The 26,539-nt window shown below is 43.5% G+C and overlaps 2 protein-coding genes and 1 long non-coding RNA gene across 7 annotated transcripts in view; 1 reads left to right on the forward strand and 2 right to left on the reverse strand.

Annotated features, from left to right (window-relative positions):
- Positions 1-1,467: 1,467 nt before the first annotated feature.
- LOC147017340 (geminin-like) lies at positions 1,468-14,567 on the reverse strand. Its single transcript, XM_085846919.1, has 7 exons — positions 14,381-14,567; positions 6,393-6,511; positions 3,455-3,538; positions 3,086-3,197; positions 2,912-2,994; positions 2,669-2,779; positions 1,468-1,952 (listed from the first exon to the last, which is right to left on the reverse strand). Exons 1-7 carry the CDS (start codon positions 14,415-14,417, stop codon positions 1,920-1,922), a joined length of 579 nt encoding a protein of 192 aa, XP_085703045.1. The 5' UTR covers positions 14,418-14,567; the 3' UTR covers positions 1,468-1,919.
- A 116-nt stretch (positions 14,568-14,683) lies between these two features.
- LOC147017341 (uncharacterized) lies at positions 14,684-26,279 on the forward strand. 3 transcript variants are annotated; one of them, XR_015049454.1, is made up of 3 exons: positions 14,684-14,717; positions 15,130-15,405; positions 25,604-26,279. It is a non-coding gene; the product is annotated as an uncharacterized LOC147017341 (long non-coding RNA). The 3 variants fall into 3 exon arrangements; XR_015049453.1 differs by having other exon boundaries at positions 14,715-14,796; XR_015049452.1 differs by lacking the exon at positions 14,684-14,717 and having other exon boundaries at positions 14,858-15,405.
- The window catches only part of ACOT13 (acyl-CoA thioesterase 13), a 28,018-nt gene continuing 27,421 nt past the window's right edge, over positions 25,943-26,539 (reverse strand). For all 3 annotated transcript variants that reach the window (XM_085846923.1, XM_085846922.1, XM_085846920.1), the window contains exon 3: positions 25,943-26,481. In XM_085846923.1, coding sequence (XP_085703049.1) covers positions 26,325-26,481 — 157 coding nt within the window. In that variant the 3' untranslated portion in view covers positions 25,943-26,324. The remainder of the gene's footprint in view (positions 26,482-26,539) is intronic.

Consider the following 26,539-nt stretch of genomic DNA (forward strand, 5'->3'; position numbering starts at 1 on the left):
AGGCAACAGGGGTGAAAACATAACGTCCATCCAGCTTCGTTGGCAAAGGTAATTATAATCATTCTAATTGGATCCAATGCAAGGCTGTAGCTAAAGTTAAATTACTCATCACAGCACTACTTGAGAAAGTCCAAATTATTATTACACTTGGAAGAGTGAGTACCCATCCCCAGTGATGGGAAAAGTTTAAGTTGATTTATCAATTTAAATTATTTCATGGACTTTAATAAGGTTTATTATATTGCACTCTTGGTTTCACTCGGAGCCAAATTTCTGAGCTATTTATACCGCCCGCCATGAAATGATGGTGAAACAGGGTAGCGGAGGTTGGATTTGTCTAAAAGGAGGGCAAAATACTGTATGCTGGTTGCGAAAGAAAATTTGACATCAACATTATTCATGCCCTTTCTCCCATCATTTCAAAAGCGAATGTTCAGCTTTTCAAACGCAGATGTCATAAATGGAAGACCCCAAAGTTCACAATCCTGTATGTAATTGATGACTTTCCTTCCAAGGAACTTCAACACAGAAAGAGACCATTCGACCTCCCACCCCCATAAAATTTAGCCCGAGATGACCCTTGGAAACTGATCGGATAAAGCGGTCAACGTATGCAATTATATGTTGACTGCAATCAAGCAGCTAACGTAGCCCCTTATGACAATCACTTATTTCCCATGGGGAGTACTGTACTTGACATGTGGCAAGTTTCAAATTTTTGTCTGGAGCAGTTTGATATGAGATACAGAAATCCAAAGTTTTTCCTTTTTTCCAACATGGCAACCACAATGCATGACCTACGGCATCATAATAATCATTAAAACATTCTACATGAGTAGTCGCACCGATGGTGAAAATTGTGTCAATCGGATAAGCGGTTGCAGAGAAAACAGAGAACATTAGCATGGACGAGCAGACGTACAACCCAAAAAACAACGCCTCCGGAAATTTTTTTTGCCAAATGGCCTGCTCAGACCATCAGTTTGGATTCACACAGTTATTCTACCTTGGACATGCTGCTTCTGCCCACCAAGCAATGGATTGAGGCTCTCAATTTCAGACATGAGATCAGGGCAGTCTTTCCAGACACATCTCAAGCATCTCCACCGCTGCCTCGAAACCCAGTCTTCCCTTCCCTTCCACTTCTGTGATTGAGAGTTCACCCCGTGCCCTCTTGATCCGATTCCTCAGTCTATTCCTCCACCTTGCTATTGTTATGCTCCCCTCTCTTTCCATTATGTTTCCTCCAGGTCAGTTGTTATAGCTTCTCCACAAGCCTAGAGTGTTAAAATAAATTTAAAAAACCTCCTCAGTTTGAAGAAGTATTTGATAATTTCTCCCTTCCCATAATCAATATTACACTCAAAACAACACCCCCAGCAAATGATCCTACCCACAAACCACGTGCTGCATATGAAAGATTAGTTTCAAATGGATATGAAACTTTCTGCAACCAAGATCAACAGGTCTTGTGCAACTCAATTTATTAGGGGGGGGGGGGGAATAAAAATAAAATAAATTAACTGACTGAAAAAAAAAACAGCCAAATAAGATAACCATAAATAAAATCTCTACATAAAGTCAAGTGAAGGGTTAAGTAATTTTAAAAGAAAAATAAAGGCACCAATATAGAACAAAAAGAATAAACTGGTGCACAAATAATATATACATTTATGTATATAACCAGTAGTGTGAAAGTCGTGACAGTGTCCTTAGATAGACTGCACTGTAAGCACAAACTTCAAAAAACAACGAGTGGGAGATGAGGGTAACCAAACAGAATAACAATTTGTTGGCAACAAAGTCAAACAATGCAACATGCTAAAAACCATAAAAATTTCAAATGAAATCAAAATGGTCAACGATTTCACTCTTAGTCTTTAATCGGTCAAACCACCATTGCTGGGTGTTCCTTCCTTCTACTCTGTGGGTGAAGCATCTTCAGTCAGTTTCTATGGAGATTGAAAAAGGGGGAAAAAAAGCCACAAAAATTCAACTTGAAAGCTAATTCTATTGAATCACTGGGGTATCAGATACACAAATTTCCATCCATTACAAAAACAAACGAGAAGGGCGCTCGGTGGAGCGCAAACCTTCGCCACGTAATGCCTGATCCACGAGAACATATCGGGCCCATTACATTTTTGAAATATCATGCCACACAGTACGATACCGTTTTTAACCCCATCTCTCAATGGTGAAGAATCACTTAAAAAATTAAATAATTGTCGTATCCGGATCTTCATCAAAATTTAATCAGTTTGTCCTTGTCACGCACCCAACCTGTCCACAAAATTGTCCGAATACGTCCAAAACTTTGTGAGATATCGTGCGCACAGACAGAAAGGGGTGAAAACAACCTCCTTCACCTGCGGTGGCAGAGGTAACAAAAAAAAAAAAACATGGCAAAATGTTGAAGCCCCACCCCCTCCCCAATAATCCAAATCTTCATCTCATCCATAAATTAAATATAGAGCCCCCTTTGACAATTAGTTGAGGAGAATCATGAAACAATGTAATCCCAACACAGTGCATCAATATGCTCAAAGCAAATGTCAAACATTTTTGCGATGAACTTTGGCCTTAATGCTATTACCCAGGAAACAACTGAAAATGCAACAACAATTCGAGGCCTTTGAGACCAAGGTGAAATCCAAACAAAGCTCACCTCCACAACACCAGCCAGATATGAAGCCTGGGCTGCAAGCTCCGCCAGCTCTTCATTCTCTGTCTGCAGTCTTATCAGCTCAGTTTCTTTAAGGGCCAAATCAGCATTCAGCTGCAGTGTCATGCACGAGAACACAAATAACATTCTTTAAGCAACATACCACGACTCGCAAGACAGGCCAGCTTTCCCCTTGGAAGAGGTCACTCAAAAAAAAACCAATCAATCCAAGTGTAAGACACACACCCGCTCGTTCTCCAGCAGAGTCTCCTCCAAGGCCTTCCGCCTCTGCTCAGCAAGCTGTGCCCAGTATGACACAGATGCTGGCTCTGGAAAGATAGCAAATGGTTTTAGAGATCCCAACAGCACACCTTGACAGCTCCACAAAACTCTGCAATGGGACAGCCCAGGAAAGCTCACCATGCACCATAAGTTGTTGAGCCTCGCTCGCACGTGAACCCAATTGGCTCGCTGTTTTCTGCACCTTTGAGTCTCCCAACCACTCATGTCTTTCAAGCTTTCTCTTTCCTTTCTAAGGGGAAATAGAGAAGAGAAATTTTTTTTAATGAAAAAAAATATATATTAAAAACCTCAAAGATAACCCAAAAGAAACACCAAACCAAAAACTGAAGAAGCAGCACCACCACAATGCAAGTGAGCATAGAAGTATAATCGCATGATGTGCATCAATCCGTACCTGCTTTTAAAATGTCAAAATGTCACCTTAGTACCTGTCAGTCAACAAAATTGAGGGACCAGTGCCATAATAGCAGTTAGTTGTGCATATACCTGGACAGGTCGTCCAACAAGCGTTCCCTGCTGTGCGGAATTTTGGATTGTTCTAAGTGCTTGACGACGGGCTGGCACAGCGCCCTGGTAAGAGCAAGGATTCGGAAGGAAAGAATTAGAAAATTAAGCGATTATGGACAATGGAAAAAGAAGTAGAGTCAAATACAAATCAAGTAAACAATACACCCTAGGGTGATAAACAATGGATCCTGGAGTAGCAAAGTGAAGCAATATAAGCAATTTGATTTTTACATTACACACACACAATACAGACAATTTTATTTGTTCAACAACTAAATGATAGTTAAGCAAGGACACCACAATTTGCATGCGTTCAACCTTACAATTGGCCAGCAATCTCAAAAGCAGCCATTACATGTTGATCCAGAAGGTAGCAACAACTAGAAAATAGAACATAAATAGAAAATAGATATGCCTCTGCCCTTGTTACATGTGATCTTAATTGAAGGTCACTTGAAAGAGTACAAGCCTGGTGTTGGCTTAGTGGTTAGGGTGGTGGCTTGGGATCCCAGGGTCCTGAGTTCAAGCCCCGTTGGCTGCTGAATTAACACCAGGGGGTTGACTCAGCCTGTAATCCTTCCGAGGTCGGCGAAGTGAGTACCAGTGTACTGGTCCCGGTGTATGCCCCGGTTAGAATAGGTGTACCATATCCCTGTGTGTCGTAAGAGGCGACCAGGGTTGGCGTCAGGAAGGGCATCCGGCCATAAAACATTGCCTCAAGAAAAAAGCCAAACCCCTGCACAGCAGGTAAAAACGGCTGTAAAAACGGTCATTTATACTTGAAAGAGTACAAGAGAGAAAAGGAAACAAGTAGAAGAAAGACAACTTTCATGTCTAACTTATGGTCTACAAAATGATTTATAAAAGGCACTTGCTCTTTGAATTTTCGAACTGAAAATGCAACGAGGTCATCTTTGTATTACAGCCAATTGCTGTTCCAAGTTTGGCTTAAAATCCTCTGTGGTTCACAAATTAGTGGCAACAAAGATCATTTACTCATTCATTTCATGTGCAGCCTGTGGCTGCCGGTTTGCATTATTGCTGTGAACATGGTGGTGCCGCTGATACAGCACTCCCTGTAGGTCAGGACAGGAATTTGCCATTTGTTCATGGTGACAGTGAAAACTTGACGACTCTTCACAAAGTACACCACGGGATCCTTAATGTCCACCAACTGAAGCCGGCAGACGAGACGCCAGTTTAACGTCAATCCGAGGGACATGTGGACGAATCACCCTGCCTGTGAAACACCGGGATGACAGTTTATAGCTGGGTCTGGATTCAAACCAGGCTAAACAGCTGAGAGGCAAGTGTGCATACCTCCATGCCATCCTGGCAACAAAGATCATCAAAGGTCAAATCATAGACCTTTTGAACCCAAAATTGAATCAGTTAATCTTTGTATTACAGTCCATACGTGCCACATATTGTTGAGGTTTCTTGAATGGTTCACAAGTTATTGTAACAAAATAAATAAAAACCAACCAATAACGGATGGACGTACAGCCTGAAAACAATGCGTCTGGCCTTTGACTGCAGATACACAAAATAAAGATTAAAAACCCAAAAGATTTGCACTTTGTATTTGAAACAGTTAAGCATATCTCCCAAGTGGATACAACTTGGCTTTTTTTTAGATACAGTTTAAGATTTCAAACCCTCACTTGCCTGAGCACCTCACTGTTCTCACATAATCATTCCATCAGTTCACAGTACTTCCTTAGCCTGGTGTTGGCTTTGTGGTTAGGGTGGCTGGCTTGGGATCTTAGGATCCTGAGTTTGAGCCCTGTTTTCCACTGAATTAACACCAGGTGGGGTTAACTCAGCCTGTCATCCTTCCGAGGTCAGCAAAATGAGTACCAGTTCCAGTGTGTGTACTGGTAGAGGGGCACTGCATCAGCGGCAAAGTCACGCCCCAACGAAATGAAAGCCACCCGACAGCAAAGCTGCCAAACGCAAGAATAAGAAGACAGTACTTCCTGTCTGTTGGCCTTTTCACGAGAATAAGTAAAGGGCTTCGACCCTGACCAGTTAACTCTACCACATGAATCTGGGATCCCACATTTGAATCCTCTTGCAGTGAGTTTTGTCTATTCTCAAAACTGCTGGCACATCTAAGAATGGCATTGCAATGCATCTCAGCGATTCTTAAATGTAGAAGCTATGCCACGACTGATCGAGCATGTCAATAAAATTAAAAGATTCAATAATAGCAGTAATAAAGGTGAACACACAATAGCGTTGTAAGAGAAGGCAAACCAAACTACCACGGTGAGACGTCAAGGTTTGCATTTTGATAGCTCAACGTATTGTTTATGCATTTTGGATAAGCTACCAGACCGAACAGTTCATGGTCACCAAAGACAAACCACAAACTGTTTGGCAATGTGGGGCAACGCATCGTAAAACACCAGATCCATTAATTACAACAAACAAGCACCTTTCTCGTTTTAATGAAAGTCAAACAATCTCCTCCCCTGTGTTTAGTTTAAGATTATAAAAGTTAGTACACCAAACCTCTCGCATTCCTCAACTTCTCACAGCTGTGTTTAGAAGCAAACTCATCGGTGGTCGTTTCTCACTCCGCCGATGATCAATGCGAAGGAAGGTTACTTAGCAAAAGTCTGAATGGGGAGTGGTAGTTAAACCATGGATAACGACCGGATGTACAACACAATTAACTTGAACACTTGCAATCATTTTTACAATACAACTCAATTTGACACCACACTCAGCTGTTCAAATTAACACAGCACAAGCAGCTCTTACATCATTTACTTCCCGTTCAACAGGACTGCTCGAGGTTAAGCAACCCGTTTCATTTGTGGAAATACAACTTATAAAGAGTACCAACCGTATCATGAGACAAGACAAATAATGAAAACTACCGTGGTTCCCACGAGGATGCAGAACCTACCTGGGAAACACTGGGAAGGTTTTCCACATCGTCCGAATTCTGCCTCCCTGTGGGCGGTCGATGAGGACCTCTCTCTTTACCGCTGACTTTGTCCTCCATTATTGGCGATACTTGCTCAGCTGCACGAGTACAAGAGAGATAATATAACACCAATAAGTTAAAATAAAGAAAACCCCAAAAATATAAATTATTCTTCAAAGAGCTTTGAAACAGACAAGTAGAGATGATGACTAATAAGAATAAAGGTCAATCTCAGATCAAACAGAAGTCATGACTATAGCCAATATTGAGCAGATCCTTCTGCAACTTGTACACTCTTATACAAAGTATACTTTGGGCATTGGGCAAACGTCGTTCCACCTTCTGATACCCACTTCAAGAGATTACAACAAACCTTGAACAGCTTCATCTTTTTTTTTTGCCAAATGGTTCAGGAACATGTGAAAGACAAAAGAAGAAACAGGTATCCCCCACTTAACGAAGGGGTCAAGTACCTTTATAAACCCTTGTTATGTGGGAGCTAGTTTTCCATTATTTCTTATGGGACAATTACACTTTGTTTCCCAACCATAATGTTTTGGTGTAAAAAGAAAGCCATACGCTTGGTATAAAAAAATGGTTTTAGTTGCAAGTGACATTATATTATTATTTACCTAATAATAGACATTGACATAATAATAAAAAGTTAATCAAGCTGCAACACTGACAAAAACAATCTTGAGTCCAAGTTTCTGCACAGAAGGCAGTGCAGAAGGTGGTGAAGGAGATTGTTATTTTTAACCCTTTCATTCTGAAAAGTTAAATCGGTGGAAAAACATCGTATTCATCATTGTCTCTCACAAAGTCACATTGCACAATCACCATGACACTGTGATGGCTCCTTCGTTATAGCGAATGAAGACCTTCATTAAGCAATGAATTGCCTGAAATGAAACCATTCGTTATAGTGAACCTTCGCTCTGTGAAACCTTCGTGAAGCAAGGGATACCTGAACTGCGTAATTGTAATGGGACCGGATCTCCTTAATGAGTGACCCAAAACCCACGGGAGATGAACTCCGCAGGATGCCCGAGCGAGGAGGAAAAGTCGCATGCACACGCGGCCGGCAGCATGGCACAATTATTTTGAAATTGGGTTCACGTGTGAAAAGTGGGGTACACCCTCTGCAATCAATAATTTAATTATGCCTGAGGTGCTAAACAGAGCTCAGAATAGGAGGGGGGGGTTTAATTCTGACCAGGAGCACAATAAGCAAATGTAATTAAGAAAGCAGACTACAGAGTGCCTTCAGAAAAGTATTCAAACCCCTCGACTTTTTCACATTTTGTTGTATTATAGCCCGAATTTAAAATAGCTTAAATTTAAATTTTTTGACACCAACCCACACAGAATACCACATTGATGGCAAAATGGAATTTTTTACAAATCGATCAAAAGTGAAATACAGAGATATCCAATTTACGCAAGTAATTACCGCCCACCCCACAACCACAAACCCCTGCTCCGAGTAAATTATTACCTCAGCCAACGAAGGTGGAGGAGGTTTCTGTTTGCAGGATATCTCATAAAGTTGTGGATGGATTCGAATGAAACATAGTGGACAGATTGGATGTGTCGCAAGGACGAATTGATTACATTTTGAAGATCTGAATCTGGATCATGGATACGAGAATAATTTGATTTTTTAAACAGATTCTTCACCCTCGAGAGACGGGGACAAAAACGACATAGTACTGTATGGCATGATATTTCAAAAATGGATTGGGCCAGATATGTTCGCGTGGATCAGGCATTACGTGGCGGAGGTATGTGCTTTACCGAGTGCTCCTCGTTTGAAGCGCTTTCAGCTTACAATCTTCTTGGGTATGTCTGTATCAGCTTTGTACATCTGGATTTGGGGATCTCCCATTCTTCCTTGCAGATTTTCTCAAGCTCTGTCAACTTGGATGGGGAGTGTCAGTGAACAGCAATCTTCAAGTCTTTCCACAGATTCTCAATGGGATTCAAGTCTGGGCTTTGGCTGGATCACTCAAGGACTTTCACATTCTTATTTTGAGGCCAATCAGTGTTGATTTAGCTGTCCATTTGGGGGTCTTCGTCCTGTTGGAATGTAAATCTTCCCAACAGTCAGAGGTCTTTTGCACTTTGGAGCAGGTTCTCTCAAGGATTTTTCTGCATTTGGTTCCATTCATTGTTCCTTCTATCCTGAAGTTTCCCAGTCACTGCCACTGAAAAGAATACCCTTTGCATGATGCTGCCACCACCACCAAACTTCACATTAGGAATGGTGTTAGATGGGTAATTAACTATGCTCGATTTCCACCAGATGTAGCAAAGGACAAAGTTAAATTTTCATCTCATCAGACCACAGAATCTTTTGCCTCATGCTCTGAGTCTTACACGTGAATTTTTCTCAGGAGTGGCTTCAGTCTGGCCGTTCTCCCATCTCAGCCAAGGAACTCTGTTGTTCTGTCAGTGGTCATTGTGTTCTTAGTCACCTCCCTGAGCAAGGTCCTTCTTACCCAGTTGCTCAGTTTGGTCGGACGGCCAGCTCGAGGAAGTGTCTGGGTCGTTCCATATTCTCTCAATTTCCCAATGATGTAGCTTACTGTGCTCTTGAGGACTTTCAACACTCCAGAAATAGTTTTATATCCTTCCCCAGGTCAATACCTCCTCACAATTCTATCTCGGAGTCCTATGAACAGTTCCTTGGACTTCATGGTGGGGTTTCCACTTTGTCATACACTGCCAACTGTGGGACCTTATATAGAAAGGTGTGTTTCTTTCTACATTATGTCCCATCAATTGAGTCGGCCACAGGTGGACTCCAATCAAGTTGGAGACACATCCCAAGGATGATGATCAAAGGAAATTGAATGCACCCGAGCTCAATTTGCAGTGTAATTGCAAAGGGGTTGAATACTTGACACAAGATATTTCAGATTTTTAATTTGTAAAAAAGTCTGTTAAATATATATATTTTTTTAAATTCCACTTTGACATTACGTTTTCAATCAGCGACCAAAAAAAACAACAACAAAACAACTTTCATTTAATCCATTTTAAATTCAGGCTGTAACAACAAAACGTGAAAACGTCAAGACATGTGAATACTTGCTGAAGGCACTGTACATGACGGAACCCCTTAACCTTGACAAAAGCCTCCTTAAACTAATCAGAAACACCATACTCGTGCATGAACACCGCAAAACAATGAAAGTAGACAGATTGGGAGGCAGAGGGTGTGCGAGATTCCCTCGTGGCACGGTTCGGCACACTGGTATGGAGTGAAATACAAGCCCGTCCCACCACTTGGGCCTATGCTTGTACTTTGGCAGGTGTGGGTCTCCCTGGCTTGAACTTCACGGCACACTCTTCAGCGGCTGAAACACCATTACACAGGTTCAACTCACCAACTCCTGGCTGACTCGAACACCAACTGACGTGATGCGCTCTGGCAGTTCCTCGCTTGATTTATTAGTAGTATTATATTAGTAGCTCCTCGCTTGTCACCACAGCTCTTCCTCAACTTCCATGAGAATTGAGCTCAAAGCAGGTGGAAAACAGTTGACATGGGAAGAACAGAGGAGAGGAGAGGAGAGATTGGCAGCAGAGCAAGAGTGAGAAGGTCGTTCACTCCTTGCTGCAGAAGTGAAGTTGTGGGTCGAGAAAAAGTGCGCTCTAATGAGAGTTAAAAGCCTGGATTCTTCAGCGAGTAAGCTGTACCCAATTATGGAGTTTTGGGGGGTTTTTTTTCTCTCCCCATATCGATCTTTCTCCAATGTTTATGTGTGCTCCAGGCATAGTTAGAAGGCAGCTGCATGAAGAAATTGGATTCAAACTTCAGGAAACTTCAAAAAGCATAAAAGAACAGGCATCTGCTCTGAATCTGAGGTCAGAAGTTACATTCTGACCCTGGCAAAGTACAAAATGACTAGTGTTGCTTTGTCACAATGTTCTGCATTTGAAGGACAGACCATGGACACATTACATCGGTCAACATCCAGGAGGACCTGCTCCTAAAAGCTCCACCACGTGTGGAGAAAAAAAATACACATCAGTGTGTACATGAAATATCAGTGTGGCATCGCCAGTATTTATGTGAAGGAAAGTTGAAGTGTTTCTTGCATGTGTGCATGCCTTGGGTTGCAGATCCTCACGAGCCAGTTTCTTGGTTTATCCTCCACACACCACAATGTGCACAAGGCTGATAAGGAACATTAATTGGCCAAGATTTTTCCATGAGCCTTAGATGCTGTAAAAGTAAATCCCCCCCCACCCCCCAAAAAAATTATTATTATAATAATTTTTTTTTTTTTTAAGGGACAATCTATTCTCAGATCGGACTGTCCATATTAAAATAAAAAAAAATTACCCCCGTGTGGGGGTGACTCATTTCTATAATACCACAAGTTCAATGTTCAGTTCAGGTAACCGCGAAACAGTCCAAACTAACCGTTTGGATTGAAATAGTTCACAGAGATACACTAGGATAATTCTACTAATGACATAATTAATAAATATGTATTGTTCATTTAGTAGCCGGATTAACACATCAGAATCACCAGTAAGTGCAATACGTGGTTTTCCGGTCCGTCCACTCTCTGGGGACATTTCACTTCCGGTTGTAGAAAAAAAAACGAAAAAATAGGTTTAGCTCTCGGAGATTATGATAATCCTGTAGATTATTCTTCACTGATTATAATGCAACTTTCAGAATGAAAATTGGTCAAGTATTTATAGAGATATTGAGGTTTGAAAAATCGTTAGAGCGAGAAAATTCATTAATTCCACAGAAGTTTCGTGACACTGCACAAAGTAACATGTCAGGTATGAAAAAACATTTTGTATGCCAGATTCATTAATTATTAATTATGGAATGTACTCATTGATATATTAATCAGAAAGCCCGAAGCATGTAGCATAATTTATCACTTATCCCCTCATCCGGGATCCGTGGCCTCGCCCCACAGCCTGCAGCCCGCAGCCCGATGTCCGCCGGTGATTATGTTAGATATCGGCACGATCGAGTGGAGCCTGCGAATTATCCCTGCTGATGCACTGGATTGATGCAATCGTTCGGCCAGAATATTCGTTGTCAAGATGTGTGATTAAATCACCAATACAGTCACTCGAATTTATACCGCCGACATACTTCTTAACAATCACCTTCGCCACAGAAACCACAGTCAATCTGAACCACGCTGGCCACTGCTCAGACGCCATGACCGGACTACTGCGCAGTTTGGTGAAAGATGACTCGGCATTTTGGCAACACGCGCACAAAATTAAATTTTGAAAATAAATGCCGACGTTTACATTTCGGGTTTTGAAACTTTTGCACCTTCGGCGGAAAATGTGTAAATATAAAAGACTAAAAATGTGTTTTATATTTATATTTCATTTCTCCTTCCTTCCTTCTTTGCGAATCGCATCGGCGGTTTTGGCTATCTTCCAGATCACGTGACGATCAAACGGGAAGGAAATTCAAAAATCTGTCCGGTTCGATACAAGATAATATTTTTTACTATCATAATCAATAAACAGTTGCCGAATATCTTGTAGAATGGCAGACGAGATAAGTTATTTAAAAAAATAAAAATAAAAAAAATAAAAAAAAAATCGCCATTTTAAAAACCTACGTGACCTTGTCCCTGACCTTGAATCTGAAATAGATCTCAAGTTACCCCCGGGGGTCGCTTGAAATAGATTTCATCCTACCCCCTACGATTTCAGATTACCCCCCTCAAAACATTTATTTATGTATGTTTATTTACAAAAAAAATTGTATAATAATTGATATTGCAAACTAATTAGGGAAAAACCATTGACCACGTGACAGCCTTTAAAGAGCTTGCAATGAATTTTGATTTTATTTTAATATTGTTATTAATTGAAATCAGTATTTCTCATACAGTTATAATTTTTGCCACATTTTTATGAAATCCTTCTTAGATATAGTTGATACAAATAGACATACTGGTATATCTTTTTAACAAACTCAGACTATATTTACAATCCTGGAAACAACACAATAAAATCAATGTACGGTACAAGAAAGGCAACGAAAACAGATTATTTTTAATTCACAATTTTGTTGTGGTGGTCGTATGGCAGCTGAGCTGCCGGGGTAGCTATCATTTCTTGAAGCGCGACTGTGTCGCTGATGCAGTGCCCCTCTAGCAGTACACACACTGGAACTGGTACTCATTTCGCGGACCTCAGAAGGATGACAGGCTGAGTGCGCAGCCTGGTGTTGGCTCAGTGGTTCGGGTGGCGGCTTGGGATCCTCGGCCTAGGGTCCAGAGTGGGTCCTGAGTTCAAGCCCCGTCGGCCACTGAATTAACACACCAGGGGGTTGACTCAGCCTGTCATCCTTCCTAGTCGGCGAAATGAGTACCAGTTCCAGTGTGTACTGGTGGAGGGGCACTGCATCAGCGACACAGTCGCGCTTCAAGAAATGATAGGTACCCCAGCAGCTTTGCTGCCATCCGACCACCACCAATACAATTAACTTTTTTTTTTAATGTTTCCAGACTTTGAGACGAGCTTTCAATCTTGTATGTTTTACGTGTTCTATTCAGTAAACGTATCATGAGTTGTGGGCATAAGAATTTTTAATTTCAGCTAAATCAGTGAGCAGGGGTAACTTGAAATCGATTTCAGATTACATTCAGTGATGTCACTTGAAAGGGGGGGGGGAAACTTGAAAGGGGGTGGGGGAGAGGTAACTTGAAAGGGGTGGGGGGGGAGGTAACTTGAAAGGGGTGGGGGAAGGTAACTTGAAAGGGGTGGGGGGAAGGTAACTTGAAAGGGGTGGGGGGAAGGTAACTTGAAAGGGGTGGGGGGAAGGTAACTTGAAAGGGGTGGGGGAGAGGGAACTTGAAAGGGGTGGGAGGGAGGTAACTTGAAAGGTGTGTGGGGAAGGTAACTTGAAAGGTGCGTGGGGGAAGGTAACTTGAAAGGTGCGTGGGGGAAGGTAACTTGAAAGGTGCGTGGGGGAAGGTAACTTGAAAGGGGTGGGGGGGAGGTAACTTGAAAGGGGTGGGGGGAGGTAACTTGAAAGGGGTGGGGGGAGAGGTAACTTGAAAGGGGTGGGGGGAGAGGTAACTTGAAAGGGGTGGGGGAGGTAACTTGAAAGGGGTGGGGGGAGGTAACTTGAAAGGGGTGTGGGGGAAGGTAACTTGAAAGGTGCGTGGGGGAAGGTAACTTGAAAGGTGCGTGGGGGAAGGTAACTTGAAAGGTGCGTGGGGGAAGGTAACTTGAAAGGGGTGGGGGGAGAGGTAACTTGAAAGGGGTGGGGGGGAGGTAACTTGAAAGGGGTGGGGGGAGAGGTAACTTGAAAGGGGTGGGGGAGAGGTAACTTGAAAGGGGTGGGGGGAGGTAACTTGAAAGGGGTGGGGGGGAGGTAACTTGAAAGGGGTGGGGGGAGGTAACTTGAAAGGGGTGGGGGGAGAGGGAACTTGAAAGGGGTGGGGGAGAGGGAACTTGAAAGGGGTGGGGGAGAGGGAACTTGAAAGGGGTGGGGGGAGGTAACTTGAAAGGGGGTGGGGGAGGTAACTTGAAAGGGGGTGGGGGAAGGTAACTTGAAAGGGGTGGGGGGAGGTAACTTGAAAGGGGTGGGGGAGAGGGAACTTGAAAGGGGTGGGGGAGGTAACTTGAAAGGGGTGGGGGGGGGAGGTAACTTGAAAGGGGTGGGGGGGTAGCTTGAAATCAATACACCGGGACCCACTCGCTCTCTGAGCTTATTTCTGAGGGAGAAGAAAAAATGTATATATATATATATATATATATCAATACAAGTACAGTCTTGTAAAAAGCTGCCGTACTCAGTTGGTCTTGGTGATCGTACAACAGTCCAGTCATGAGGGTCCAGTGGGAGAGGGGCGGTCATGAGGCTCATCAAACAAACACAATTATTTATTTACCGCCTTCGAGACAGATATTGGACGATTCGCTGACGAGAAAATTGGCAAAACAACACTTACCGAATAAACCTCGGACGGATCTTCCAGGCGGTTGCATGCGCGCGAAGCAAACCGAAGTTAACGGCCAGAGACCAAAGGAAAAAAATAAATAATAATAATAATAATAATAATAATAATGATAATGATGAGGAGGACTGTGGCGGCGCTCAGCGCGGTTTTCCCTGAGACCTCTCCCGCGTTAAAATAAAACAGCCAATCAGTGATTCAGATGTAGAAAAATGTTGAACAAATCCAGCCAATGAGATGTAGAAGCACTCGAGCAATTCAGCCAATCGGTGACCCACATGTAGAAGCATGTGGACTCGTCCAGCCAATGAGATTCAGAAACACTTGGAAAGTAAACGTGAAGCGATTTATCTTAATTAGAAAAGTTTAAAAAAAGAAGATATATTCGAGTGTTTCACAATCATGCTAATGTATGATTAATAAACGTTTACGATTGCTTGCAATTGTAATATATTTTCCGTGAGACATTCGACTAAAATTAAAGGCAGTTGCGCACCAAACGAGTGGTGGCGATATCTTCAATTGTGCTGTCACAGAGGACGATGTTGAAACGTTCATCTCATATTTTTAGTGTTACTTATACTTTTCATCATAATTATTTAATTTAATCCCAATAAAACATGTAAAACTTCCAGCACCAAAATGTTCAGTGCATGGTGTATCGATAAGCTTGGCAGGGGTTTCCCCCCTTCTGACTCCCCCCATTTATTTATCCCTCTTTCCCTCTTCCTCGTCCTCCGCAGCCGCTGCTAACGCAATCAATTCGTTTGTGGAAGTTGTAACAAGAGGACCGAGTAAAACTGAAAACGACGGCCCCAGACAGCATTGTTGGAGTACCACGACGGCACAGTTTCCATGGAAACCGCCATGTTGTTAAGCGGTGCTGAAAACTAACCCTAACTCCGTTCCGTTGGATGGCTTACATTCAGCGCTTTGAATCAAGCAAGCCGCTTTGCGAGCGATAAGAAAGCCGCTTGCTAACGGAACACATCCCTGGGCTTATGATGACGCGAACATTGGTACAATTTATCCTTTCTCATAACTGACGGTATTGTGACGATTTCATGAGAACAATTACACTTCGGATTGGTTTGCAGAAATATATGTATTTACAGTACAGCGCAGTATATGTCCAGGTATCCTTTATATGAAACTTGAAATCGATTCAGGTGTTTTTTTTTTCCTGGGCCGAGTAAGATGGCGGCGGTGAACATGCTCGGATTTTTTGCGTCAATGAGCAATATTTTTTTAAATCGAGCTGTGGTTTCATAACAGGGAAATATTTCACTCACTGTTTAAAGCAACGTTTTAAACGCGTTTTCTTTTCCGGTAGAGTTCGTCAAATTTATTACGTACGCATAATTATTATTATTATTTTTTTTTTTTAGTATACATAGTCGAGGCTCCTGGAATAGCTGGTGACACTGAACGGATCAGAATGTAACACAATGAAAAAGGAACAGTGGAGAGAGAAGGGGGAAACACCAACAGCAGCGTTGAAGACCGAGATAGAGGGAGACTTGGCCAAATAATAGGTGTGTGGAGGAATGGGGGGGGGGGGGACAAGATGGATATAGAAGGAAACTACAAGGAGGGAAAACTGGAAGGCGTTAACGAATGTAGAAAATATCATGCTTTCGGAATGGGGAGTGAACAGCTGTCTTGAAGATCTGAACGGAAGAATCAGATTGAAGAGGATGTGGAAGTTGATCCCACAGGTGGGGGAAAAAAAAAGAACAAAGGGGTTCAGGTGAGGGGTGATCCTGGATTTCGGTAGTTTCACCAGAAGAGAGATAATGGTCGATTATGTGAGCTCTGCAGAAACCTGGGGGGACAAAGCACGGAAGAAACAGAGGATGCAGGATCAGAAAGGAGCCGGTGGAAGACAGAGACCACCGACCCTGTTTGCAATGGCGAGGTGACAGTTACGAATTTGGAAACCTTGTGCACACAGACAGACAGAGTCTCCGTAGCTTAGTTATTTCGATAAGTATGTGCTTATAGTTAGAATCCTTCCTTCTGTCTAATGGGAATTTCGTGTGTGCGCGACGAGTTATTTTTTTTTAGTCAGGTTTATTACATCCACTACAACAACTACTACGACTACTACAACAACAATAACAACGCCACCTCCCGCACTCGACCCGGTCGCCATTGCCCACGTGTTTTTGGCTGAAGGCGTGGGCGGAGTCTCCATCGCCTCAGATCGAGGCTCTGCCCCGAAGCAGGGCATGGACAGTTTCCTCCGGCGAATGAGCGAAGGGCGAGCATGATACGCACGCCCCAGCCAATCGGGAGGTGACCACGAGTCATCCGACAACTCCTCGTCGAATCAGGAGGCGAGTGGCGAGGAGAAGAGACCCCTCCCACCTCAAGAGCAGAGTGGTTGTTAGGACGAGGGGTTGGGCAGACAAGAGTGTGTTCTGCAGGATCGTGGCGATTGCGGTCTGTGGTCTTGGTGGAGATTGCGGAGCAGTCTGTGGTCGTGGTCGAGCAGTCTGCGGTCCTTTGCGGTGGCTCACCGTGGTGGTGGTGGTGGTGACCGAACAGTGTGGCTGTGGACTTCGGGTCGTGGGTTCGAGTCCCACCGTGGTGGTTCGGGTCAGTGTGACCGCACGAGGCGGGACAGGTACCCCGGCCCGACTTTACTGACTAAAGATCCATGGGTCCAGTTCTTTTGGGTGTGTGTGTGTGTGTGTGTGTGTGTGTGTGTGTGTGTGTGTGTGTGTGTGTGTGTGTGTGTGTGTGTGTGTGTGTGTGTGTGTGTGTGTGTGTGTGTGGGCCCCGTCTTTCAGTAGGATTGTTAAGTGCTTTTGCTCATTGTACATTGCCTGCCTTTTATTTGGATAACTCTGCTCTGTGTGCTCCCTCCCTGATTATTATTTTAAAATAACCCCCCCCCCCCCATGTTAAATGTTCCAGTTCGTTTCTGTCCCTTCTTTGATTGACCCAGCATAGTTCGGACTTGAGAATTAGTGAGGCCGTTTGGGCCGGTAAATTGTTCATTTGGTCCGGCGCGGCTTTGGTAGCTTCCACTCGGTTACGCCGGATCCGAGTCGGTGATAGCAACTCGATTCGGACAAAGTCGGCCGAGGGTGTGGTTTCCCCGGTAGTTGGACGGTGTGAGTACTTAGGTAAATTGGAATTAGACAAGTGGACCCTACCTCACGCCGTTGAAATATTGGCGACCACGGTCCTCTAAGTGGCCCGTGACCTTTCGGAGTTGTCCGAGAGTCACGACCTAAATTCCGGGTGTTCGGTGGGAGACGACTCCACTGCTCCACCTAGTGGTCGTTTATCGCCACCGAAGCCCGGCCCACAACAATAGACCCTCGTGGGAGATTCCAATGATTCTCAAACTCCTTTGATTCCATGGCAGGGGAACCAGCTGAGAGAGGAGAGGAGTACTCCATCAAGTTGTGAATGAAGGCCTTTATTATTATTTTTTATCCATGGTCAAGGCTCGTGGAAGAGCTGGGACACAGAACAGATCAGGACAACGTAACAAAGAGTACAGCAGAAGAAACTGGAAACGCCAATAGCAGGGTGGAGGGAGAAGGTAGACCGAGACGGACAAACAAAGGATGCAGGCAACGATGAGGGGAAACGCAATGGGTGGACAAGATGGATACCTCAGCAAAACTTAGAGGGGTGGGGGTGGTTCAACAGGTGTAGAAAATATCATGGCTTTGCGTGGGGGGTGACCTAATATGGTGGTGAACAGTTGTCTTGAATACCCCGAGAGAAGAATGAGATCGAAGAGAGTGTGGAAGGCAGTTCCACACGTGGGAAAAGAGAGGAATAAGTGAGTGGAGGTGAGCAATGGTTCTGGGTTTCGGCATTTTCACTAGGAAGGGGTTTCTGGTAGATCACGTGCATCCTGCAGATACTTTGGGGGGGGGGACAGAGCATGGAGAGGGCAGAGGACGCAAGACCAGAAATGAGGCGGAAGAAGACAAGAGACCACTTACCTGTCGGCGATGGCAAAGTGATAGGTCCATGGACTCAGCTTCATCGCGAGAGATTCCAATGATCTTGAAGCCTTGGTTTCCATGGTGTCAAACTGAGCAACATGTGAGGCATGGGGAGCCAGCCCAGAGGGGAGAGCAATACTCCATCAGGCTACAGATAAAATCCTTGTTGGTGGATAGGAGCTCAGGTGTGCCAAGGTAGGATTTTGTATGATGGCGGATGCCTAGTTGACAGCTGGCTTTGGAGGCCAATTTTTGAAATGTGGTTTGCCCAAGAAACATCATGGCTGATAGACTCAGGAGTTCGAATGACTCAACCTCCTCAAGAAGATTGTTAAGAAAATAGATGGGTGAGGCTTGCCAGGCAGTCCTTTCGGAAAGAGAAAATGAGAGTGTGACATTTGTCAGGATTGAAAGAAATATTCCAAGTGTTTGACCAGATTGTGATTTTGTCAAGGTCTGAAGAGTGGGAAGAGGCTGTTGACTGTTTGTCAGAAGGGTGAGGGATCTCTCCGCAGAGTGTGGAGTCATCAGCAAAGAGATAGGATTTTCCAGTCAGTGAGAACATTGATGAAGATCAGGAATTGGAGTGGGCCCTAAACACTGCCTTGGGGCACTCCGGCCTTGACAGGGTAAGGAGTTGAAAAGATTCCGCTAAGAGCCTCACATTGGCTACGAGAGGAGAGGAAGTCCGTAAGCCATGTGTGGAGTTGACCTTGGATGCCATAGGCAGAGAGTTTGGAGAGTTAGGCAGGATGCCAGACTGTATGAAAAGCACGAGATGTCCAGAGAGACGACCCTGATATCGATATCATGTCTGACATCGAGGGCTTCCATCCATTGTTGGGGAAGTAGAAGCAGCATGTCCAAGGTGGAATGACCTGGTCTAAAACCAAATTGGTGGTCTGAGATGTGGTTGTTGAAGAAAAGGAAGGATTTAACATCAACTGCGATGATAGATTCCATAATCTTTCTGATGATTGGAAATAAGCTGATAGGTCTGTAGTTAAGGGGATCAGTTTTTATTTAACCTTTTACCCCATGCATGCAAAGCGAAAAGCAGGGTTAAGCAATTGGTTCACATCTTTGGAATCGAGGAACAACTTATTTAAATCGAATGTTATATTTTGAACACGAATCGGAACATGAATAGGAAGATAGGTCTTTCATTTTAATGTACTTTGGCTTTGAATTCATCCCGATCCCACATGCGCAGAGATGAGTGAGATAATATTTTTTAAATCTGCCTGCCTGGCAGTCAAACAAAATTAAAATCATTCCGAACAGGAACCTTACTGTTATAAAGGACACAAACAACAGGCATCAAGAACTAATGTAATAGACACTGCAAAAAATGGCAGTAAATTCTGGGATTAATTTATTTACACGACTTTCACAATCTGTATTTTATTTAAATTTAATTATACAGTCGTGGCCATAAATATTGGCACCCTTGCACTTTTATCAAATCATGCACCATTTCTTCCAAAATTATTGTTGAAATAAAAAAACAAAATTAGTATCCACATATGTATTTCTTTGGTTGGCAGTGGAACAAAACACTTGGTAGAGCGCAAACCACTGCCACGCAATACCTGATCCACGAGACCACATCGGGCCCATTACATTTTTGAAATATCATGCTCTACAGTACTATGTCGTTTTTGGCCCTGTCTCTCAATGGTGAAGAATCACTTTTAAAATTCAATAATTCTCGTATCCAGATCCGGATCCTCAACGTCACACACCCAACATGTCCACCAAGTTTCGTCCGAATCCGTTCACAACCTTTTGAGTTATCGTGCTATATATCGTTTTTGGTCCTATCTCACATATGGTGAAGAATCACTTAAAATATTCTCGTAGTCGGATCCGGATCCATATCTTCACCAAAATCGAATCGGTCACACACCCAACCTGTCCACAAAATTTCATCTGTATCCATCCACAACTTTTTGAGATATCCTGTACACAAACAAACAAACAAACAAACAGACAGAAATGGGTGAAAACATAACCTCCTTCACCAAACGGGAGAAAACTTGATCGAAGATTGCAGCGAAGAATTGTTCGAATGGTGGAGAAAGCACCTCGATCAACTGCCAAACAGATTCAAGCTGACCTTGAGACACAAGGTGCGACAGTTTCAACTCACACCATCCCTCACCAACTCAATGAAAGGGGGTTCTATGGTCGGAGACCCAGGAGGACCCCACTGCTGAAAGAGAGACATAAGAAAGCCTGATTGGAGTTTGCCAAAACACACCTGACCAAGCCAAAATCCTTCTGGGAGAATGTCCTGTGGACAGATGAGACCAAATTAAAGCTTTTTAGTGAAGCACATCATCTCTTTGTTTACAGAAAACAAAATGAAGCCTTCAAAGAAAAGAACACCTTCCCTACAGTCAAACATGGAGGAGGTTCAGTGATGTTTTGGGGTTGCTGTGCTTCCACTGGCACTGGGTGCCTTGAATGTGTGCATGGCATCATGTAATCAGGAGATCACCAAGGCATTTTGGAACGCAATGTTCAACCCAGTGTCAGAAAGCTGGGTCTCTGTCAAAGGTCATGGGTCTTGAAGCAGGACAATGACCCCAAACACACTTCAAAAAGCACCCAGGAATGGTTCAAGACAAAATGCTGGACTGTTCTGAAGTGGCCAGCAATGACTCCAGATCTAAATCCCATTGAACACCTGTGGGGAGATCTGAAAACAGCAGTTGGCAGAAGGTACCCTTCACATCGAGGAGAACTGGAGCAGTTTGCACAAGAAGAGTGGGACAAACTTCCAGTAGAGAGGTGAAGGAAGCTCAATCATGGCTGTAGGAAGTGCTTGACTGCAGTTATTTTGGCCAAAGGCTGTGATACCAATTATTAAGTCGTGGATGTTAATAATTTTGCCAATGCCATTTTTTTTTTTTTTGATTTAAGAGGACGAATGAAGTTCTGAATCAAAAACAAAGGTTCTGTGATATTAACAGTGAGATAGAGAATTGTGGAGACAAAATACTTTCGTCAATTTCAACTTATTTTTCGAGAAAATTGTTAGTTATTTGAAAAAAGTGCAAGGGTGCCAATATTTTGGCCACGACTATACCAGAACACTGGAGAACAAAAATTGCCTGCCATAATACTTCCAAGAACCTCCAGTTTTGCAGTACTTCAATTTAAATAAAGGTTCAGTGGGGTGGTATATAAGGGTGGTGTTCAGGACTGATTCTGAACGAAATTTCTGGGTTAAAATAATCATTTTATTGAAATTGAAGTGCAGCATTGTATATACTAAAACACTGTGCAGGGTATCATGTTCTGTGAACTCTCCAGTTCAGTGGCGGAGGTTGTTTTCACCGGTTTGTTTGTCTATGAGCAGGATATCTCAAAAGGTTGTGGACGGATTCGTACAAAACTTGGAAATCAGCAAACATCACTGCCCTGCATAAAAAAGGTGCAAAAACAGATCCCTGCAACTACAGACCAATCAGCCTTCTCCCAATCATCAGCAAGGTTATGGAATCCATCATCACTTCAGACATTAAATCCTTCCTCTTCTCCAATGGCTTGATTTCTGATCATCAATTTGGTTTCAGACCAGGTCACTACCTTGGATATGCTGCTTCTGCTCTCCCAACAATGGATGGAAGCCCTCAATGCCAGACAGGAAATCCGAGCCATATCCCTGGACATATCATGTGCTTTTGACACGGTCTGGCACCCTGCCCTGCTCACCAAACTCTCTTCCTATGGTATCCAAGGCCATCTCCACTCATGGCTCGCAGACTTCCTCTCCTGTCGCAGTAACAGTGTGGGCCTAAATGGAATTCTTTCATCCCCTCTTCCTCTCCAGGCTGGAGTTCCTCAAGGTAGTGTTCTGGGGCCCTGTTCTTTTTCTGGTTTTCATCAATGTCTCTGCGACTCTCTGGAAAATCCTATACCGTATATCTCTTTGCTGATGACTCCACCCTCTGCCGTACCATCGGTCATCCCTCAGACCAGCAAGCAGCAGCTTCTCTCACTGCAGATCTGGATAAAATCACAAAGTGGTCCAACACGTGGAACATGTCTTTCAATCCAGACAAATCTCACACTCTCACTATGTTTCTTCGAAAGAACCGTTTAGAAAACCCCCCCATACACTTTTTCAACAATCCTCTGGAAGAAGTCCTTTCTTTCAAGCTTCTGGGTCTCACTATCTGCCATGACTTTTCCTGGGAAAGCCACATTTCAAACCTTGCCTGCAAAGCCAGTCGCCGACTGGGAATCCTCTGTCGTGCAAAGTCCTTCCTCGGCCCACCTGAGCTCCTGACCACTTACAAATCTTTTGTCCGCAGCCCGATGAAGTACTACTCTCCCCTCTGGGCTGGTGCTCCTGCCTCACACCTTTCTCGGCTTCACGCTGTCGAAACCAGGGCATTTTGGATCATTGGCATCTCCCGCAATGAGGCTGAGTCTTTGGGCCTCTCACTCAATCACCGCAGGTTGGTCGGTGGTCTTTCTGTCTTCTACCGTCTCCTCTCCAGCCTCGCCCCCCCTGCTCTCTCTGCGATTTGTCCCCACCACATTTCCACAGAGAGCTCAAGGTCCGCCACCAACCCCCTTCTGGTAAAACTACCAAAATCACGAATCACTGCTCACCTTCCCTTTTTCATTCCTCTTTTTTCCCACCTTTGGAATAAACTCCCTCACTCTATTCATTCCCATTCTTCCCTCTAGGCCTGCAAAACAGCTGTTCACCACCACCTCTTATCATCCCCCATCCAAATCCTCGATCTTTTCTATCCCCGATAATCCACCCAAGCCCATCTCCTTCAAATTCCCTGCTTTCCTACCTGAAAGTCCCTGCAATGTCCATCTTCTATTCCCCATGTTCCCCATCCCATCCTCTCCCTTCCACAGAACTAATGTCTCTGTTCCCCACCGTTTTGTCCTTCCCACTCCCTCCCCTCTTGTCTCATGCCCCCCTTGCTGTGCGTTGTGTGTTCGCTCTCACACGAGCCTCTACAAGGCATACAAAAAAAAACAAACAAAAAAAAAACTTTCTGGACAGGTTTGGTGTGTGACAAGGACGAATGAGTTTAATTTTGGTGGAGATTCCAATCTGGATACAACATTTTTTAACTGTCAAGTGATTCTTCACCATTGAGAAATGGGGCAAAAAATGTTATAGAGAATATCAAAAAGTGGATGGGTTGGGTAGGTGACAAGAACATGCTGATTAGATTTTGGTTCAGGTCTGGTCTAAATCCGGGCTATCAGGTGGATAAAAAACATAAACTGTTTAGATGTATGTGCTCCACTGAGTGCCGTTCTAGTTTGTTTTGCATTTGCAGTCACCATTGTATTAAAATAATCAGTTACAAGATCCTATCTGTGTGCCTGCACATGACATTTCTTTATATAATGGTTGACACTTGCTGGTGGAATTAGAGCTATTGCTTGCTCCGAGCAATGCTTTAAGTGAAACCAGTACACTTATGTTTCTGGCTCTGCCATCGACCAGTGATGAAGTACCAGAGCTGCAATACCAGGGGGTTGTACGTTGTAGAACGTATCGTCGATAATTAATCAATCGCGAACGGCTTTGTGGGATCTTTACCATCCATCCATTGGGACCATACTCTGTGCAGAGCGTTGGTGCTGCCTCAGCAGTCTCCTTGGGTATTGGGCACAATCCTGGATGGGTCACCACTCTGACACAGGATCTTTACCATTAACAAGCAAGCATTTACCCAAATTTACTTACCCAAGCATTTACCACTTACAAAGCTTTTGTCCGTAGCCTGATGGAGTACTGCTCTCCCCTCTGGGCTGGTGCTCCTGCCTCCCACCTTTCTCGGCTTCACGCTGTCGAAACCAGGGCATTTAAGATCATCGGCATCTCCCGCAATGAAGCTGAGTCTTTGGGCCTCTCACTCAATCACCGCAGGTTGGTCGGTGGTCTTTCTGTCTTCTACCGACTCCTCTCCAGCCTTGCCCCCCCCCTGCTCTCTCTGCGATTTGTCCCCACCACATTTCCACAGGGCGCTCAAGGTCCGCCAACAACCCCCTTCTGGTAAAACTACCAAAATCACGAATCACTGCTCATCTTCACTCTTTCATTCCTCTTTTTTCCCGCCTTTGGAATAAACTTCCTCACTCTATTCTTTCCCATTCTTCCCTCCAGGCTTTCAAAACAGCTGTTCACCACCACCTCTTATCTTCCCCCATCCAAGTCCTCGATCTTTTCTACCCCCGATAATCCACCCAAGCCCACTTCCTTCATTTCTCCTGCTTTCCTTCCTGAAAGTCCCTGTAATGTCCATCTTCTCTTCGCCATGTTCCCCGTCCCATCCCCATCCCTCTCCCTTCCACAGTTCACCTAATGTGTCTGTTCCCCACTGTTTTGTCCCTTCCACTCCCGCCCCTCTTGTCTCATGCCTCCTTGCTGTGAGTTGTGTGTTAGCTCTCATACGAGCCTCGACCAAGGTATACAAAAAAAAAAAAAAGCAAATGCAAACAAAAGGGACATCCATCTTCAGGTCCTTCCCGAGAACTCATTAATGCTATGCGAACATCAATCTGACAGTTTATCATCAGGTCGAGAATCAAACCCAAACAACAAGTGCTCTGTGCAGTGCTTGCTGTTTAAACCTCAGCTCCAAAACAACCATACATAAAAGTGATACAATGCTTACAGATACAATTTGTCATGTTACATGCACTGCCTATGACTACCTCAACAGAGTTCTTACAAGGTTGCCATTGCACTGTGTTACCGCTTCGGCAGGTGCAGACTTTCGTATAACGAACTGCAGATTCGTCTCGGGAAGAGTTCTCAGACAACCTTTTTTGTTGTTGTTTTACACTTTTAATCATTGCCATTACCTCTAATATACATATATAGAGTTTAAAATGTTCATTAGAAAACAACAAATTAGCTGTTTATAATTTGACAATGCTTTCCTAATACTTAATTTATAGTTGTTTGCCAAATTCACTGTTTTATTCGTCAGAATTATTTATTACACGAATAAGAAAAGCATTGAGTGACAAGATGCAGATCAACACAGAAAGCTAAATGTGGTTTGAACCTGGGAGCTTACTGCTCAGATGGGAATCCAAAAAAGGCCTATCCTTACCCAAGCATTTATTTTCAGATGGAAACACCAAAAATAGTTTCAGGATTCTCAGCTTCAATATTTACAAAGGATGCTCAATCAATGTGATAGAGACAAACTTGAATTATGATTTTTTTTTGTTTCCACAACAGCGAGGTTCATGGAAGTGACAGACAGGAGAGCTGGAAAACACGTTTGAAGAACATCTTCCATCAGATCTCAGACAAGTAACACAGCCAAATCACAATGAGATGTTTAAATACTTCGTAGTCTGGTGAGTACATCTTTTAAAATCATTGTCCAAACATGAATAACCTTGATTTCTGAAATCAGTCATCAAAAATGGATTTCTCCACAAGATGAAAACAAGACTCTTAGAAAGACCAAATAGCACTAGACCTCCACCATTGGACTATCATTGAACATTTAAATGTAATAATACATCCTGATCCATCAGACCGATAAAGAGACACAAGAAAACCATTGCACAATTCAAATCAGCAGCGTTTTATTCAAATTGCAATAGCATTGTGTATGTCCAGACAACTAATCACTCATTTCCACTGTTTCAGTCGGTCTGAAGCTAAATCAGATGGAATAAGAATAATACGAGATGAAGAGTAAATATAGATTTTTTTTTTTGACCCTTAATATACTGGCTCACAACTCACAAGGTTACCCAAATCGAAGACCCATTCTGCTGTGAAACGTCTGCAGAAAACACATCAAATCAGAGTAATTAGCAGATAAGAGGCAGTGATGAAAGGCATGGTATTCCCAAAGTGTTTGTACACCAGTATTTCAAAAGCTAGATTTGTTGAATTTGAACCGTTTTCAGTGATAAAACATGTCACTTCATCCAATCTCTCAATTCTAACTTCCCAGGTGCTTGGTATGTCGTCCCTGAGCTATGAGATGACCCGTGTCTTTGTTCATAATGTCCACGGAGGTGAAAGCCAAAGTTCGGCCTTGCTTTAGCACGTCAGCTGTGATCATCACCGTTTCACCTTCCTGTGCTGCTTTCATGTACCTGGGAAAAGATAGTGTAGAATTGCGAATAATAGGAGTGACTTGGCAAAACTCACTAA

The sequence above is a fragment of the Eptatretus burgeri genome, chromosome 11 (genome assembly GCF_056783735.1).
Source record: "Eptatretus burgeri isolate ZD-2024b chromosome 11, Ebu_testis_v1, whole genome shotgun sequence".
NCBI lineage: Eukaryota > Metazoa > Chordata > Myxini > Myxiniformes > Myxinidae > Eptatretus > Eptatretus burgeri.